The sequence below is a fragment of the Falco rusticolus genome, chromosome 9 (assembly GCF_015220075.1).
Source record: "Falco rusticolus isolate bFalRus1 chromosome 9, bFalRus1.pri, whole genome shotgun sequence".
Lineage (NCBI taxonomy): Eukaryota > Metazoa > Chordata > Aves > Falconiformes > Falconidae > Falco > Falco rusticolus.
In genome coordinates this window covers 6,385,722-6,405,122 of record NC_051195.1, presented here as the reverse complement: position 1 = coordinate 6,405,122, position 19,401 = coordinate 6,385,722, and the positions used below count along the sequence as shown (strand labels likewise).

Genomic DNA, 19,401 nt, shown 5'->3' with positions numbered 1-19,401 from the left:
TGTTAATTATCTTTAGCTAGCAATTTCATGGAGGATAATCATATTTCCTTCAGTTGAAAGTGAACATTTTAAGTAACAGATGAGCTATAAGCCACAGGTTTTTGGCAGTAATTGCTGCTGCTCCCCTATTTTCAAGATAAATCTCTTAATTAACAGTTGTATGGCAGTGTCTCCCTCAAATATTTCATCCTGTTAAAGAAGAATCCAGGGGAATAAGGAATGGATTTCTTAGATATGCAAGGAAAAAAATACAATCTCCTGTGGGGTTTATTGACTTTTTAATTCAAACTGTAAATATACTCAGGAATGGTTGTGTTTAATGCTTTTACCTCTTCTCTGACATATTTACCTCTCGGTACTCAATAACAAAGGCTGTTTGAATTCATGAGGGACTTGTGAGATGAACTCTTTAAAGTTTAGTTTTCAGGCTCTAATAATAAATCAACTCTTGCTAGTCTGTTAGAGGTTCGGATTATGTATAGGCGTCAAGCACACCTCCGGAAGACTGTTTTTTTTCTGAATTTATAAAAAATGTGGGGGTTTATTACATGATATTTCAATGTAAAGCAGTAGTTCCTCACTGGTATTTATCCTGCCTAGCAAACATGTTCTATGCATCGTCTTTTACACTGTAGCATTTAACACAATAAGAATTATTTGTTATGGTAGTAAATGGTAATATATTTTCTCCTTTTCTCTGCTTGATTAAAGAGATTAATCCCAGTTCTAGGGTGTACTCCAAAGGGACAGATAGCAACTTTATTTTTGCTCTCTTCAGAGGATCTAGACTGCATTGGAAACGAAGCTACCCACTTTCCAGTCCTGATTCTCTCAAGACAGTTAAAGTTTCTCTCGAGGGAGTTATTTACAAGTTTGGAGTGTGCATGAAATTCAGTATATTATAATGCGCAGCCACTTTCCTCTTGATGTTCTCACTTTGCTACATAAAGTGTGACTGAAGAAGGCTTCAGATTGCTTGCCTTTTTTTTTTTTCCCCTCAAACCCTTCTTCTTTACATGACCCCCCCCAATGATAAGTTCCTCTTGCGAATGGTGGATGGATCAGGCTTCATTGCTTTGCACTTTGCAGTGTAGCAGGAATAAATAACATTTTCCTATTCCTGCTGGGTCTCACAGCATGAAAAGAGAAGTAGAGATCTTCTATATAACCCTACTGCTCTGGTTGTACATAATCTTGGGGTTTCCTTTGTTTCTTTTTGAAATATTTTGGGGGATTATTTGCAGGCAGTACTAACGCTAGTAGAATCCAGCAAACTCCTTGACACTGCCTACCATGCTGCATTGTGTGTTTGACAGAATCATTCTGATCCTCCATCAGATGATTGGAAAAAGTTTCTTTCCATCAAGGTCGTCTTCAACATGTCTTTTAACTGCATTTTACATGCTCCTCTGTATGCTTCTGCAATTCACTTCAAACAAATTTTAAATTAAATGCGCATCCCTGAAAGACTGATACAAATACTTAGCATGGTGAATAGAAGGACATGGAGTTGAGCAGGATGTGATCCGTTATCAAGGATACTACTGATGACATATGTATAGCAAAGCAGGAAGTAAGAAGTTGCCCGGGTCCAATGTGTGGGATTTGGTATATTCCAACATTGAACTGGAAAGAAAAAATTGCGCTAGACAGGGATTATTTGTAGCTAGGTATCTCATAAATCCCCCTATGGCAATGAAATGAAGAGCTGATGGTCTAAAACTTGTGGTTATATAGTGTATTGATACCAAGATCTAGCAGAAAGAGAAATTTATTCTCTGGTTATTGATAATTGACAGGGTAGTAGCTGTTTAATTAGTTCTGACCTGTTTGAATTAACCTGGCAACTCTTATCTTTTTTTTTTTTTTTTTTTTTTTTTTCTCTAGAAACTAGAGGTATGGTATCAGGACTTTATTGCATAAAGGGATGCACATCAAATCTAACAAAAAATAATTCAGTCAACACTTGGTGTTCCTGATACCTGTAAGGAGGAGAGTATATTAGCCAGGGACCACACTAGAGCAGCACCATCATGGGTGTGTTCAAGGACCAGTTGCATCCTGATGTCATTCTGTCCTAGGTTTAAATCTGATACAAGTTCATTAGGTGGACCCAATTCACCAAGTGTAATTGAGAAGCGTGATGATTTTGGCAGTGTGTAAAGAGTAAAAAACACACCGGGCAGAGAAAAGCCGTCTTTCTGCTCTGACACAGTTGTGTGAGCAGGGCTGAGTTTACAAGACAGCCTCTTGTAGCTTGCGTTAATGCTCAGGCTGCTTGGATTTGTGCGTGAATGCTGACCCCTTCTCCTCAAAGTGACTCCAGGATCAGAGCCCTTTTAGGCTTGTCTTTATTGTGATCTCAGAGAAGGGGGGTGTGTGTGTGTTCAAGGTTTCTGTCAGCAGAAATGGCAAAGCAGGCTATGAACAGGTTCACTTTTAAGACTTTTTGTAAATGCCGTCATTAGCTGAACAAATCAGAACTTAGTTCTTATGTTTTGGTAGCAATGAGATGCACGCTGAGACCACTTTAGATATTTCAAGTGTAATGAGGTGTCTTGAAGGGTGCATGAAAATAAAATATGTCAGGAAAAAACAAAAGAAGTTCAGGAGAATTCACTGTGACGGTCCTGCAAAAAACCCCTAATGAATAATGCTCTAATTACTTGCGTTTCAGATAATACAGGTCTATTTTTATTCTAACATGTCTCTGTCTCCAATATCTCCTTGTTTCCCCAAGTCCGTGCATACATTTGTGATTTTGTGATGTACTTTTCAGGTTGCTTCTGCTGAACTGTTCCTCTTTTTGAAAAGAAATTAATAAAGTTAAGCCAAAGGGAAGGTGATTGACTATCCCACTTGAAAAAAAAAAAAATTGCCTGTGATAATAAGCTCTAAACGTTCTCTGGGAATTGTACTTCTATAAAATGCTCTTTGAATTGAATTTCAGCATTAAAATTTATGCAACCATTTGGTATCATACTTTTTCCTTCAGGAAAGATAAATATTTCAGTCTTTGAACAGTGTGAAACTGAAAACGTTCACCATAGCCTTAGCTAAAATTGCAGTAGGCTGCTGTGCAATTCCAGTGATGAATAGTATGTGTTTGCATTTGGAAAATATACAGTAATCACTGCAAGCATAAAGCATTACAGACAAAGAGATGGATCATTTTCTCTGATTGTTACATAGGCTGTCTGAGTGGTTGTTTTGCAGTTTCATAATTTGTTGCCACTTAAATAAGTTGAGAATTTTTTCTTCAGCTCAAAAACTGCTTAGTGTAAAGAAGACATGGATTGTGTGCTTAGCAAAGCATCCGTTAAAGCTTGAGAAGCTGAAGGTCCTCATGGGGTAGTTTAATTTCCAGAAAACACCCACAAAAGCAATTACATTTTTAATGAATAATTTACTTGGGGTGCTTTAGATCAGATTCTTGTTCACAGTTTCTCACATTAGGCATTTCAACGTGGTAAGTGGTTTGGTCCATACAGTTAGGTTTTTTAATTCACCTAGATCCCCTGGCTAGAGAAAACTGGATGTCAGGATGGAGTCTGCAGCGTCTCCAGATGCTACCATCTGCCTTATTTCTTCTGTAATATTTTTTTTTTTTTTTAAAGAAGGTGATAGAAGCAAACTGAAAGATTGAGTCTTATGTAGTTTTATTTATTCCAATAATGATAATGCCTGGGAGGATGCTGGGTTTTGACATGCTTCAAGTGCCACTATGGTACAGTTTTAAAATGTGCTTTCCAGTAGCAGTTCCAGATACATACACACAACAAGTTGAAAGGCACTCTCTTAAGTTGGTAATTCCTAAACCACTAGGATATAAAGGTCAACAACACTTTTTTGTCTTCACACAGAAGTCTACAGCTATCTAGTTAGTTCTAAAACCCTACTCAATTGGGGGTTTTTTTGGCTCTTCCATTTTTTTACCCCCTACTGGTTGCTCATTCATCAGAACTGCAAGGCTTGGACCGGGTACCTTTACAGAGTGCCGTTATCCCCTGCAGGTTTTTCCATGGTGGCAAGGTTCTGCACCCTTTGATGCAACTGCAGGATGAGGAGTTAGTACATAGACTCTGTGTGCAGAAGATATGCCAGGTTTTCATTTTTTTCTGTTAAGTATTTTGCTCGTGTCGTTGCTGTAACAGTAAATAAACATGCTCAGATACCCCCTTTTGCTTCTACCTCAGTAGGTGCTTGTAACAGAGTGCATCAATTCTGCCTGTGCTTGATTGTTGCAAGTGGGAGCAGCAGTTCTTGTAGGAAAACTGTTGGAGAGCCTTTAGTGATTTTTTTGCCTACATAGCAGTGTTCATATTTCTCTTTCTATTGTAAGCGTTGTACTGAATCTGATCCTCAGATGAAGGTGGCCCATGATGATGGTGGTTTACCATTTTATCATGGTTTTGTCAGAACTTCCCCAGGTGGCTGGTGTTACAAGTCCTCTTGCATCCAAGATAATTCTGCTCCTCTGTCTTCAGAGTATTTCTCTGAAAATTATACTTTATTGAAACTCATTCTGGTGCTAAGTGGATCATACTTACTGGTGTGATATGTAGAAGGTCAGATGGAAAGGTCAGCTGGTCCCTTCTGGCTGCCAGCTGTGAACTTTTGAAGACTCCTTATTCAGCAAGCAAAGTAGGCAGCGTTATCTGCAGAGAACAAACCCAGCACACTTTGTGAACTGGACCGACCTAGAGTGGTGGCTTCAAGTTGATTGATCCAATGTGTAACTGGTATTCAAAGGTCTCATTCCGAGAGTGGGAATAGGGGATTCATTTTGATGGGCAGACAAAGACAGTGTGCTTGCTCTCTACTGCCCTGCAGGCTTGGGCCGTATGACAGAACTTGCAGTACAGTCTCTGAATGGTTTATACCCGTGTTGCAAACAGAATCAGACACCTGTGACTGGTAGGTCTACAGAACCAGGAGGCTTACGTTACAGAAAAGTGAAACAGCTAGAACAGGCGTAAAAAAAGGGAACAGAAATCATTTTGATTTTTCACAATCTGACGTTTATTTATGACTAGATACCATGACTATCTAGGTACTGTTAATATTATCTGGAGAGTGGGTATGCATTATTAAAGATTCTTTGTAGATTATGGTTTGAAATAAAGCCATACAAATAAAGCAACATGCATTATGAATCTCAGCTGCCTTCAGAATCTGTTCAGAAAGGTATAAAGATTTGCAAATCCAGGATTTTTACTGGTGTTTAAATAACCCTGTTGGCCCTAAACCAGTGACCTGGTGCTATCAGTAGAACAGGAAATGGAGTAAACAATAACGGGACAAATCGAGTGCCGCTTAAGGTGTTTTCCTCTAATTTCAAGTATTTTATCCCATTGAAGTTAGCTCATAGCACCTGTTCCTGTAAGACTTAAATTTTCCCTTTTCAGACCAAAATTCCCTTCATCTGTCTTCATTTCTTAAGAAACCATCGCTGCCTGATTTAAAGGGAACAGCTCAGTAACAGCTTTCAGCAGCAGAGGGAGAACCGTGAGGCAGCACAAGCCTTGAGCTAGGGCACAGACCCTGGTGCTCCAGGAGCCAGGTTTCATCCTTGACTGAGCAAATCCCTTCTGCTCTCTGCACTTCACCTTGCCTCCTTTGCCTTCGTATCTTTAGTTGCTAAGCTTCGTGGGACGGTGTCCTCTCTGTGTGTTTCCATAGCACTTAGAACAATGATAACCTTGTCTCAGCTGCGATCTTGCAGAGATGCTACAAAGCAAATATTCCATTTTCAGTCTTTCAACGCATTTGCAAACTCTGCAGCGTTTTCTCAAGCCCTGACAGAACATGCGGCTTGTCTCGGGAGAGGTTATCCTGAGTTCAGCAACTGGTAGTGTCAGGGCTTTGATTTGAGTTAGGTACAGCAATAGTTTAAAATATCTGATTGCTTTATACTGTGTGATTCATTCCTTTCTCCTCTTCCAACACTTAAAATCAATTTTTTGTCTGAAATTTACAAAAAAAAAAAAATGTGTCTGAAATTTACATCAACCTCTATCTTGAGTTAACACTGTTTTAAACTAAATCAGACTGCTTGTCTTATTTTCATTTCTTTCAATGTCTCTGAAGAGGTCTGCTTGGTGTTGTATGTTGTTCTTGCCTTTATATAAACAGAGCTTGAATTTCTAATGATCTAGGAAGAAACCACCTTCGCAGAAGTATTTGTGTAGATAAGGAGCATTGCTTTGCTGATTCTTTGGAATCTTTCTTACGCAGAATGCTAATTTTTATTATAACATTAGGCAGTATGTAATACGTTAGGGCATGTGATGTGTGCATGTGTGTGTTTCCGTTTTCTTTGTGATAAATTGAGGTACCGACTCTAGCTGGTGCAGAAAAAAATGCTCAGGTATATTTCACTGATCGACCAATTCTTCAGTGTAAGTATTGCCTATAGGCCCAGGATTCCTGAAGAGTCAATTGTTTTCCTTAATGTTATTGACCGGCATCATTTTCAAAATACAGCCATCAGGCAGAGTTGCCTGCATGGAGTGCACAACAATCGAGTTGTCTTGAAATATATAGTTACCTTTATAATGGGTACTCCCACATCCCGGAGTGTTTCGCTCTTAATTCCACGTTCTTTTCTGCTGACTCTGCACACACTGGGGCTATTGGGCCAAGCAGCTCTTTCTGGATGTGCACGCTGCAGGGTGAGGGAAGTCAATCTTACAATATTGCAGTGTAAAGCTGCTCTGCAGAACACTAGTTTCATAGCCACAAGCTAGAGCATCGTTATATTACTTTTCCATCTTAGATTAGGCGTAAGTTCCCCTGGAGGAGTGTTTGCGAGTCTCTTTTCTACCTGAACTTTAGCTTAGAGGAACACATCAACCATCTAAGGCAAAATCTGCCTTTACGTCTGGTGCAAGTGTAGATCCTGCTGAACTTCCCTATTCATTCATAAGCACCTCCTTCTGGAAATGTGGCAGATCCTGAAAAAAACCAAATTCTGGGGCAATAATTTTTAAGAAAATATCACAAGTTTTGCTCTAAAGCCCATTTAGCTCAATCTGCTGCGGCTGTCCAACACACTGACAAGTGCTAGCAAAATTGCCTGGCAAATGCTAGTAATCCTGCGTAGGAGTCTGTGGAGCTGAACACCTACTCTATAGTTTGGGCAGTATTTCTTTAAGCCCTTTAAATTGCTAGGCGGTGTAGATTGCCTGAAAATGAAGCCACAAAGCACTTGATGCTTCTGCCTGGAAATACTGTCTTCAGATTCCAGTTCTCCTTCTTCTAAAGATCTAAAAAAATAATAAACTGAGATAGAAAATGGAAATGTGAAAATAAAACTAATTTTTCAGAGGAAGTATTTGGACGTATTCATTCCAGGATTGCACTTGATATTGAATATCAAAGACAGAGTTTTACTCACTCCATTTACTCAACTGGAAGATGGAACAACGCAGAGTAGCCCTGTCGTTGCAGTCTCAGGTAAGTTTAGACGTGTTTCTAGTTTCAAAGGTCTGCAGAATGGACAACCCCTATGTCTCCTCACGCAGATGCAAATGTGTGTTGTTAACCATCAAAAAAACCCTATAAAGAGCTGCAGATCTTTGGTGCAGATGCCACCAAAATTATTTAGTGCCACAGGGAGAGCACAAAAGAGAGCAGTGTTGTCTTGTCATATTCCAGTGGCTAATCTAACAAATGTGAGAGGCGCAAGACTGGAAAGAAGAAGAAACGTTTATTTGTTTTAGGTGTGTCAGCCTACCCTGGGTTCTAAGAGTTGGAGAGGATATTTGCAAAGGGAGGGCGTATTCCAGTTTTCTGAGCTACGTTGTCTCATAGATTTATGTCTTCTGTGGTGGCTGTAGCCTGGTGCTCTGACTGTGCATCTCACAGCCTGTTTCTGTGTACGACATGCTACTCTTTGGAAAATACAGTCATTTCAAGAATACCGTGATGTAGAAATGTCAGAAGAAATTATTTTTTGTCTGATAGATAGTCTGAAAGTTAAAGCAAGTTTATATGACTCTCAAAGGTCTGTACACAAGAAGGTAACCCAGTCTGCAAGAAATCTTCTATTTATTCAGGATTGTTCATTATATTTTAAGGTTTGCCTCCCACTGTCTTCTGACAAGTACAGAATCAGCACTGGTTGAAAAAGCATCTAGGAAACAATATCTGTGGTACAGTGGTTTGATGGCTAATCAGCATTCTGTCTTGCTCTGCCACAGCCAGTCTGAAGAAGTGATTTATCTGTGTGTTTGAAGATGAAATGCAAATCTTCAGTAATTGCATTCAAACAGCTGTGTAGTATAAACTTGCAAAACCACACCATTGTACTGTCAGCTAAAATTGACCATCCCATAGATTTATCAGCAGAACACAAATAATTACTTTATCACATCTAGCACTGGAGAACATGAGGAGAAGGGCATTTGAAAAGCCCTAGCAGGAGATTTGAAAAAAGATGCCTGTCCGACTCAGCACTGATGGCGATTTTACCATTAAGTTCACTCATATCAGAACAGAATTCTGTAATATGAATGGACCTATGACCTCTTATAGAGGTGCTTAGATACCACAAACATGAAAAGTATAAAGGTAGTCAGAAAAAGGATTTCAAATGCTTGGATAAATATAATTTTGCTCTCTGTGGTTTATGTGCTTATGTTCTATTTTGATCTCTGCAGTCAGCAGAAAATTTGAGTATGCTATCTGTGGAGAAAATAGATGTCTTTCACAGAGGCACATGTTCAGCCACAGCACTAACTTTCCTACAGCCAAAACTAAAAATCAAACATTTTTTACAAAAATTAAAAATGCATATAAAAATAAAGAAATCCATCCAGTGTCTCTCTGGAAGGTGAACAGCTGCAAGAGCAAAGAAGTTCATTATAGAAACTTGGAGCCTGAGTTCTGTCATCACTGCCAGTTGTGCATGTTCTTTAGAAATAGGATAATGGAACCTAAAAATCTCATTTAAGTGTAATTCAGTGGCAGTCCAAAGTGAATCCTTTTCTGCTTTGAACCTCAGCTTTTTAGAATAGCTCTAAAATCAGGAAAGATGTGCTAAAGGTTAAGCATGAAAGGACTTTTGTGACTCAAGTTAAAAATTTGCCTACATTTTTAATGTGCAAATAAAATCAGGGATTCTTTCCACAGCTGATGTCTCCCCCAGAGGAAAAAGGTAAATTGCTAAAGGGAAAAAAAATAAATTGTTGTTGGATAGATGAATGTCTAGAGGTACCACTGTATTTGCAGACATGTCAGATGACGTGAAAGCTGAGTATCTATGAGAAGGAAGTTCCTTTGCTTCGCAGTGTTCGCTTGCCTGATTCCTTGCATTGCACATAGGTAACACTGCTGCTGTGGAAAACATACGTATGTCATGGATCTTGTGGGACACTACCCTTTCCCATTCAGCCCCAAAGAACAGTGGGTTTTTTTAAGTTTGTAAGCATGATTTCTGTAATAAAAAAACCAAACCAAACCAAAACAGCCCCCTCACAAAAAAACCAAAAAATAAACCCAAACCAAACCAAGAAAACTCTCTACCTAGGCTATTTGCTACATCCCTTTTAAAATACTCGGTTATAACAGCATTGTTATATGGTTACATGGGAATCGCTGTTTAAATTGTGAAACTCCCTTGATTTTTTTTCAGATGGGTCTTCTCAACTTACCTTAGCTCCTAATATCACCCTAGAAAATCCAAGACTTTTCTGCAGTAGAAGGATCCTGCTGTCACATCCTAAAGGATCTTAAGGGATAGTGTTAACGACAAAATACTGTAATTATGTGTTTCTCTTTCAGTTGCATTTTCAGGCCTTGGCTTTACCACGTTCTACTTAGCCGGAAAGTTACACTGCTTCACGGAAAACGGCCGGGGGAAGAGCTGGAGGCTTTGTGCAGCAATTCTCCCACTCTACTGTGCCATGATGATCGCCCTGTCACGTATGTGTGATTACAAACATCACTGGCAAGGTGAGTTACAGTGATACTTTTTTCTAAGGTTTTGGGGTTTTTTTTAGTAGCCTTGTATTGCTTTGATTCTATTTTTTTTTTTGGGGGGGGGGGTGTGATTAAATCACAGGAATTAAAAAACAATAGTATGCTATAGATTTTCCTTGCTCCTGGATCGATGTTGAGGGTTTCAACGTCTGAAAATACTTCAGGGGCCCTTTATTGCTCTATATTTTTATATAGACAATGTACATTATCATATTTATATACAAATCTAAGTTTGTGGGGTTTTTTTACATCATTTTTTTACAAATGTACACCAGTGCCATAGCTCTCCTGGATGGATCGATCCGGCTGTAGGCTGGATCTGGCCCTCAGGGTAGCTCTCTCATGTGGCTTAGTCCTTCCCACTGCTTTTCTGGGTATCTGCTATGTACCTGTTGGGTACATGAGTGACTGCTCGTATGTGGTTGCATGTGCATTAGACTAGACTGAAGCGTCTGTGTGTAGCTACTCATTGCAAACATGCACTCAGCCGTTTGTCTACGTTCTGGTCATTTGATGCACGATTCTATGGTTCTATGATGTAATACACTGTTTTTCATGCAAATCATACTACCTTGGGCATGGGGTGGGTTTATGGCCCCTCCTTGAGAAGAATAGAAACATTGCATACCAAGTTACATAGCACAGGCTGTAACAGATTCTGCCCACACTGAAAACCTTGCTGCAAAATTCGATGTTTTCTGTTTTCTTAATTTTTTTTGGCCAAGGTTGTAATTGCTCCCAAGGTGCCCATTCCACACTTTCCAAAGTCAGGAAAGGAAGAAAAATACTTAATCTTCTTGTTACATACTATTAACAATTATTTTCCATAGTTTTGGACTGCAGATATATCCAGGCTGATGTTTTGTTACACTGACTAGGTGTTAGCGTGATGGATTCAGTATGAATAGTTATTAAATTGTAACTGCAATTAAATGCTGAATGTATTTGGTATGGATGAATAGGTCATTGGAGCAGCGTGCAATGTATTTTTTGATCATAAATTACATCCACAAAGCTAAAGAAACATGCCACACAATCTTAAATCTTATCTTTGCGAGGGAATGACAGTTATTGACAAGGTGGAAGATGGTTTTAAAGACTTAACAGCAGTATTTGATATGTGGGTGAGTTATATAAAATGTCTGTTTGTGGATGAACCTGCATCCTTAAAAATGACATGTAATGAACAACAGGGGATATTCTTAAGTGAAGCATCAGCAGTCTGAAGGGTGCTTAATCCTACTCTCTTTTTCATTTATTTCTTATTGTCTTTGGTGGAAGCTCTGGATATTCATATTATGTGAGCATTCTCATGTAAATGAGGCATTGTTATAATACAATTTAACTAGAGCAGATACCTTTCAGCAGGTTTCTGAGTGAGGTTGAATTAACTAGCAGTGACCTCACAGCTTCAGGGCTATGCCTCAGCATCCCCGCTTCCCTCCCAGTAGGCACTTCTGGCGTGCAGCGCCAGTCAGACCAGCCGTGTCTCTCACAGGAAAACTGTTGTCTCAGAGTCCTTTAACATTTGGACGTGAGATGTAACTGATGTAGGAGGCTATGCTGTTCATGAACTATGCACTTACATGACAAAGTTAGAATTCTGTGACTTCATTCTGTTACACTAGAGTTATATCATGCCTTACCCTCCCACACCGAGTCTTTCAGACACGGACCTGGTGGACAGTCCGGTCGGTTGCCCACATGGCTTCCCTCCCGTGTCCACAGCCCAACTCACTACTGCCCAGCAGCGTCCACACTTCCACTGTCAGAAACCCCTCCTGGCTCTTAGTTCTTGTACCATTTCTTGACCCTCTTTTTTGCCGCCTTTGCAGGTGCCTTTCTTCAGTCATGTATCCTCCTAAGTAAACCAGCCTGTGATCGCTTTTCCCCGATTTGTCTCCGTATTCCTATCAGAAATACCAGACTTGGTACATCTGATCCTGTTATGTAGGTCATCTTGGCTTTGCACGGTGTTGCTGGTACAGCACTGCTGGGCTGGCAAATTAGACTCTTCTCAAGGTCCCGAGTGCTCCTTTCAATGGTCTGGTTTATACTGGTTACATATTGTTTGCCTGTTTTCTAAGGCTGTGGCAGGACGGGTGGGCCGGGGGTGCGGGGTGCCTGGCAGAGCCCCCTGCCCATCGCTGTCCACCTCAGCCGGGCCGGGCAGCGGGGACACGGCGGGAGGCTCGGGGGCTGGGGTAAGGATGGGGACATCCCTCGGTTACTATTCACGAGCAAAACAAACTCTACTTGGAGAAATTAGTTTAATTTATTACCAATCAAAATCAGGGGGCTGCTGGGGCATCGCTGCTGCGTGGCCAGGGGCCCCTCCTGCCCACTCCTGCCCGTGGGGCTGTGCCCCCTGCGCCACCGCATGCCCCTCTCCGGCTGCAGCTTCTGTCATTCAGCAACTTGTTCCCCTTCTTATGTTATCATGTGTTATGGTGGCTTTGTGATAAAATCTAAACTGTGCTGCTGGGAATGAACAAGGACCATCAATATAACGTCCAAGACTTAACATACTGTAAGTGAAATATGGAGTTGGAGCATCCTCACATTAAAAAGCCATCAAGGAGGCTCAGAATGTTAGTGTTATAAGTACTTTATGATCTCCCTTTACTTTGGCTGGAGAACGTAATATTCAAGATCTTTGTGTCAGCACTGGTGAATATTAGGATATTTTATTATATCCTGGTATATATATCATAGTTGTGAATGTATTCACTGCTTTTAAGTCCCTAGATCTCTATATAGGCTTATAACTCTGAAAACGTTAATATGCTCTTGAAAGAAATGAAAATTCTGTATGAAAAAAGTAAAGGTAAATACCGAGACTGAACGAATACTATTTTTCCTTTATTGGCAAAGGAAAAAAAGAGAAAAAGAAAAAGAAAAAAAATGGAAGCTGTGGCTACCATGATACCATGAGCTCAAACAAAACACAGAATGTTATCTTCAAAAACAGGAATCAAAATAGCTGCCTGTGTGTTCGCTCATTACCCCCAGTCAAGGTCAGTAAGCTACAAATCTTTGGCATAAATCATGTAGAGAATTTGTGTTGACGTGGTGCTCAAACTGAGGCCCAGAATTACATCATTTGCATGTAAGTATTTTGAAAGAACTTATCTAAGCAAGTTTTCAGCAAGTCTTGAAATACCAGGGAACTCGTAGAGTACTGTCAGAAATCTGGTGGTTTTCCATGATTAAAAATAGTAATCCCAGGCTTGACCTCATTGTTAAGCAAAATAAAAAAGCAGCTGGAACAGTATTCAGGCAACCACAGTTAAAGGAGGGTAATCTGAGAATTGCAATCAACACAGGCTTATAGAAAATGAATCTCATGGTAACTAGATTTTTCACAAGTTGATCGATGCTGTAGTAGTAAACTATAGTGAAATTTCTTGCCCGTGGTGCCTTTTATACCATGACAATTTAATAGGGATAGTCTGAATGGTACAAAATCAATCAGCTTCCAGTATGGGAAAAACAGCCTTGTCTGCTTGCAAATACTATGTCCACACAATCACCTTTTAAAATCTTACTTGAGTCTCTATTACATTTGTTTGCGATAGATTTCTTACGTCCTTTTGCATGTCGAAAGAGAATATAGGATTAGAAGGGATCTCCTAGGTCATTCAGTCTAGTCCTCTTCCTCAACAGACAACTGTGACTTATAATCACATTTCATAAATTTATCCATCTCAATTTTAAATTTTTTAGGTTTTCTTGCCCTAGCTAGTCCTGTCAAAAGGCTCTATTTATTACCTACTGAAAACCAAACCACATGCCCTTTGTTCTAATATATACTAGACTGACAAATGAGGACATTTAATGTGTATTTAAGCATTTTAGACAAAAATAATTTGTATTGATTTACCCTTCTTTGTCATTGAATTCAGTGATTCACCATTTTTATTATGCTGTAGTTGCTTTTAGCCGAAAGTGAAATATGGAAACACAGGTATACGCAGATGATACGGTGCTTAGTAAGTCTTGTTATAATAAAACGTGGTGTCAAGTCATATTCTAGCCAGTGCCTTTTGCCTCACTTCATTATGGTTTGTGTTCACATCTGAGGCTTTCAAAGTCAGTGTGGATTTTCAGTGAAATTTTGCTCTGGTTGCTTGAAAATGAAACACAAGATCAGGCACTCGAGTGTATATTAGTAAGAGGCAGGGAGAACCTGGCAACAGAACGAATCCTCTTACCCTTCAGGCACTTGGCGGTTCCCATGGAAAGCTTAAAATTGCCTCTGTGTGAAAGCTGCAAATATCTCATACAATGGCCTTATTTTATCTCCTTCTGTTTTCTGATAGAGTATGGGATAGCAAAGAGCATCTGAGAAAGATTTTCAGAAGGTGGTAAATCAGTTACCAGGCACGTTTAGTCTTTGACCTTTCCAGGTGCTTAGGAAGAATTCACCCTGCTTGAAATTGCTCTTGACACCTGGCTTGGTCAGGGGCCTTTCAGGACCTGCAAGTGAAATGGATTGTCCTAGCTGCAGTGGCCCACTTCCTGAAGGAAGGTCATTTCCCATCTTACATCCTACCTGCTCCCTGTCTGCGCTGGCGAATGCCTTCTGGGACGTGAAACCGTCAAGAGCAGATCCAGCACTTTAGCTGCCGGTTTTCCTGGGGGTGCTTGGGCAGAGGCGAGGATCAGGCTGCAGTCAGTGCACTAGTGCCAGCTGTACCTGTCAGCAGGAGAGCTCTGGATGCTGTAAATGGCGTAGTGCACCTCTGTTGTTCATAATGGAAAACTTGGGGGTGGTCACTGTAAATCATGGCAAACGGGAGGCAGGTACGTGGTTGCCTACCCACAGGCATTGGTCAACAGTGATCTGGGACATCATGAATGTTCAATGCCCCATGGAGACCGTTCTGTTCCCCTTGTTCATCTCCTGAAAGGTAGCCAACCATCTACATTTTGGGTATTCAAAATGTTGGTGATGTCCCCAACAAAATACTGATTTTATATGTCCTACATGACTGTGATATTCGGTTCCCAATTCTTTATGGAAATTTAAAGTTCACATTTTCTGGGTTAAACTCTTCCAAATGAAATAAATGGTTTTAATTTACAGTTATCACTACTGGCTGACCTTTCTGTGGTAACATGCTTCTGCTTTTCTTGCTCTTCTTACCTAGATGCTTTCGTTGGAGGGATCATTGGCCTCATTTTTGCTTATATTTGCTACAGACAACACTACCCTCCTTTGGGTAACACAGCTTGTCACAAATCTTACGTCAGCCTGCTAGATCAGAACTCTGTGAAGAAAGAAGAGAGACCTACAGCAGACAATGCAACTGGCCTGCCTCTAGAGGGAATAACTGAAGGTCCTGTATGACTTCAAGAAACGTGCAGAATGAACTTTTAGCCTTCTCACATTTGCTCCAAACTGGTCTCTTAACACAGTGTTTCTTACTGTACCTTTTTTTCTTTTGTTTCTTTGCTTTTTATAAAGAGAAATCAAATATTTTATTTTCATCATACTTTTAAATTTTTGGTTCATATTGACTTGCTGAATTATCTGTTTTTAGTCTACTGCAAACAGATAGGCTACTTGAGGGAAGGGGAACAAGCATTAACAAAAACAATCCCACTTAAAAAATAATTATGAGAGTAATTTTAAGAAGACGTGGTTGAGGATATATAGTAGATCTGGAAACAGATTTTCTAAAGTACTCAGAATCACCTAGAAAGTTCTGGTCGTCTTCAGCACTCATTGATTTTGATGAGTGGTGAGTACACACAGCACTTTTCATCAGATGTTGTGGCCAGCCATTTCTTTATATAATTTGATAAGTTAGGGTGTCATCCTTATGTTTATCTTGTTGTCTTCACATTAAAAAAATCTCCACATGCTGGTACAACTTCATATTAATTGCCAAGTTTTGACAAGGTCATTCTGAGCTACTAATGATCAAGCAGCCAAAAGGTATGAATGATTAAGTGTGTGCAAGAGCCAAGCCTCGTGCATTAGTAGTTCCACAGGGTGATTCTAACATTCAAGAAATTCCACGCTGTTAAAATTATAAAGTTTACAGTAACATACGTTCATAGGATGGGCTAGAAACTTGGTATTACATCATTAACAATTTTTTGAGAGCTCTTGCAGTAATTACCATCAAAACAAAATGAAAGAAAACCCATGACACTCAACAAGCTGAAGTCCTGAACACAAATTTTTATAAATCCTAAAACTGTGAGGACAAAGAAACACTACGTTTTCCGTGAATCTCGGTGTGCCATATTCATTCTTGTGTAGTGACTCACTGCAGCATTGGTGATCTAAAGAAATGCAAAGATTTTCATTTGTGACTTCGGGCGCACAACCGTGAATGCTTGTGGTGGTCTCCAGCACTGCAACATACCCAGAGGAATGCCGGAGACAGCTTTCCACCAGACCCATTCCACATTTTCAGCTCATCACCTTCTTGAGTATGGTGTTTGCAAAGGTTAGCTTGGTACCTGAACTTGAAACTCACCTGAATCAAAACACTGTTGGTACGGAGAAGATTACTGAGTATATGGCTTTAGTTAATTTATTATCGGTAGGATCCTGTTTTGTTATGTATGCACTATGCAGTATACATCACATTCCTGTGAAACGATGTAACTTTGGGTGGCAGAATGTCAGATTCCAGAACTCTTTTTTCTTAGATGTCCTGTAAAAATGCAGGCAAATGTTCCAGACCACATCTTGGCAGCTGAACATTTCTTAGCTGGAGCTGCTGGTTAATCAACAACCATTATTACGGTGCTTTAGACTGGAGGAGACTGCTGCCATAATTATAATTTATGTGTTCCTGTTGGAATATGTATTGGCCTTGTAGGCATTTTGTGATTCAGACAGCTCAGTGTCTTTATGTAAGGCTTGTCATTCACTTTTCTCAAAGGTAAGCTTTGTAGATTTTTTGAGAAGAGCTACTTCCTGATTGGCAACACTTGAATTTTGGTAGAAGGCAAGTAAATTGGGATCCCCTTAAAAATAAATGTAATAATTGTGTGCAAGGGGATGCCACCTTGCTATTATAAACTTATATGATGTTTGGAAATAACATTAAAGAGCAGAATGTAATAGGCAGGAACCTAGGAGGGTTCTGTAGCAGTTAGGCCTGATCTACTTGTAAAACTGGTACCAGCTTGCCTGTGTCAGTTATGGGTAGGTTTTTTACTGATAGTTACAGTATTCTGACCTCTAGAATAGAGACAGTTACCCAAACATAACTGTGGTTTTGCTGGCGTATATATGCTAGTTCACAAAGCTAGCGTCAGCAGAGTAAAATTATTCTGGCATTGCATTTGCACTGGATTTGACAGAACAGTCCTCTAGTGTAATTGAGGTCTTATTCTAGAAACCCACACAGTTTAGTGGAGGTTTAATCTTTCTATAAAGTTTTTAAACCATCCTACAGAATTCTGTAACAGGGATATCATTTTCTATTACTTCATATGGGAGGATCAGTGAAAGCCCTAGAGTAATGGTATCATGTCTTTACGTTGTGTAGGGCTTGGCCATTAGCTTTTTCTTTCAGCAGGAACCCTAGTCTTCCAGGTTATATGCAAATGTTAAAAAAAAAAAAAATAATCCTAAATCAAAATCAGAAATTTAATACTGATGCATAGAGCGTTTTGCATGTTTTTATATAGATCTGGCTTATTCTCAAAAATAAGTGGGGCCTCCTAAAACTGTGCTGTATACATTCCCAGTATTTTAATGGCTTTTGATACAAACAGGCTATCTTCTTTGGGATGGAGAAAGCTTATACATCCCTCAAATGAGTAGTGGCTGCTAAAAGATTGGAATATGAAGTGTAATGCAGCATAAATACTTACATTGCAAAAGTAATTGGTGAACTTTGCAAAGCAGTAAAGAATAAAGTATTTTAATGGGAATAATTAAACTGAAAGTCGTAAAATAAACAATGTAAAAGCTTTGATTGTAATGTAATTAAAATTATGAAAGAGTTAATGAAATGAAACTTACAGAGGGATCTGTAGGTGCTGTAATTACCAATGCAGAGTCAGTGTAGGGAAGGCATTTTCGTGGATCAATGTATTTTAATCTCATGCTTTCTCAATGTGAAGGAAATGTAATGTTGTAACGCACCAATAAAACAACACATGAATGTGGGTTTGTACATCTGTGTGTTATCATTTTTTTAAAGAATAAAAGTTACCAACTTAATTTCATTAATAAATCACGTGGAGCATTAAAAAAAAAAAAAAGAAAAGAAAAAAAAAAAAAGAAAAAGCTGTAATATGACTTAATTATTGATAAACAGCAGTTCCAAAAATCATTATTGATACAACTAAAATGGGACAGCCTTTCTCCTTTAATCAAACTATGCTATCCGACTTTTATCCAGGAGAAAGTACAGTGTAAATCTGCAAGGTTGAAAATTTTGAAATATTTGACCAGCTAAACTGCAACAGGTCCGTTTCATCTATTAAGTTCCATATCTCAAATGATACTAGGAATGGCATATTTGATAACAAATGTGGTTAGACTAGAAAAGGATAGCAAAATCTAAACAAAACCAGCAGAAATATCCTGAAACCAAGAGAAGCATGAGACTGCAAACCGGTCAGCAAAATGTCCCCACAAGGAATGTGTATCTCAGGCGATGTGTTTGGAATAGAGCTGGAGCGTTTATGCCGATTCAGTCTCAGATTTTGTTGTGTACAATTTAGTCTGATTTAGCCCTCTAGTCTTTCCCCATGCATACAGCAAGTTCTTTCTATTTAATGTGGAAAGAGAACCTCATCTTCCTTCCTTCATTCCATGGGAAAAAATACCATGCTATGCATGGTAGGGCGGGGGGGGAGCCTTATTTTTATGTTACGGTACTAAAATTGCATTGACTTCAGTGGAACTGCTCTGGATCACTAAGCACATCACATCCAGTAGGTGGAATAAAACTTTCACACAGTTTTTGCTCGCACTCTTACATTTTTAAGTATAATTAGCAAAATATTGCAACTAATTTGTCTACAGTTTTGTTTTCTCATAATAACATATATTCCTCCTGGGTTAGAAGACTGTTGGGTTGCTCTGACCTGACGGAATGGGAAAAGTCTTGAACACAGCAGCATCAGAATGATGGGAGTGAAAAGGTTAGACACATGTTTCTGTTGCTTTTGATGTTCAGAATGTGTTCAGAATTGCCACGATCAATAGGTAACGATGATTATAAAATTTCTGTATTGCCTGCTCACCAGTGTTACTGCTTACAGTGGTGCCATGCCAGCTGGCACAAATACGGTACGGGTCCTGTACTGAAGGGTTATGCTATGTTTATATTAATTCATGGAAAGAGAACAGAAATTCTGCTCTTATTTACACCAGGGTAACCACTGCTGTATTTCATGGACCTACTTCACAATAATTCTCTTCTTATCAAAGCA

General features: G+C 39.4%; 1 protein-coding gene across 1 annotated transcript in view; it reads left to right on the top strand.

The window, feature by feature from the left end:
• Positions 1 to 18,134, top strand: part of PLPP4 (phospholipid phosphatase 4) — a 66,174-nt gene extending 48,040 nt beyond the window's left edge. The window contains exons 6-7 of the mRNA XM_037400993.1: positions 9,787 to 9,957; positions 15,138 to 18,134. Of these exons, the coding sequence (XP_037256890.1) occupies positions 9,787 to 9,957; positions 15,138 to 15,337 (371 nt within the window). The 3' untranslated portion in view covers positions 15,338 to 18,134. The remainder of the gene's footprint in view (positions 1 to 9,786; positions 9,958 to 15,137) is intronic.
• The last annotated feature ends 1,267 nt before the right edge of the window (positions 18,135 to 19,401 follow it).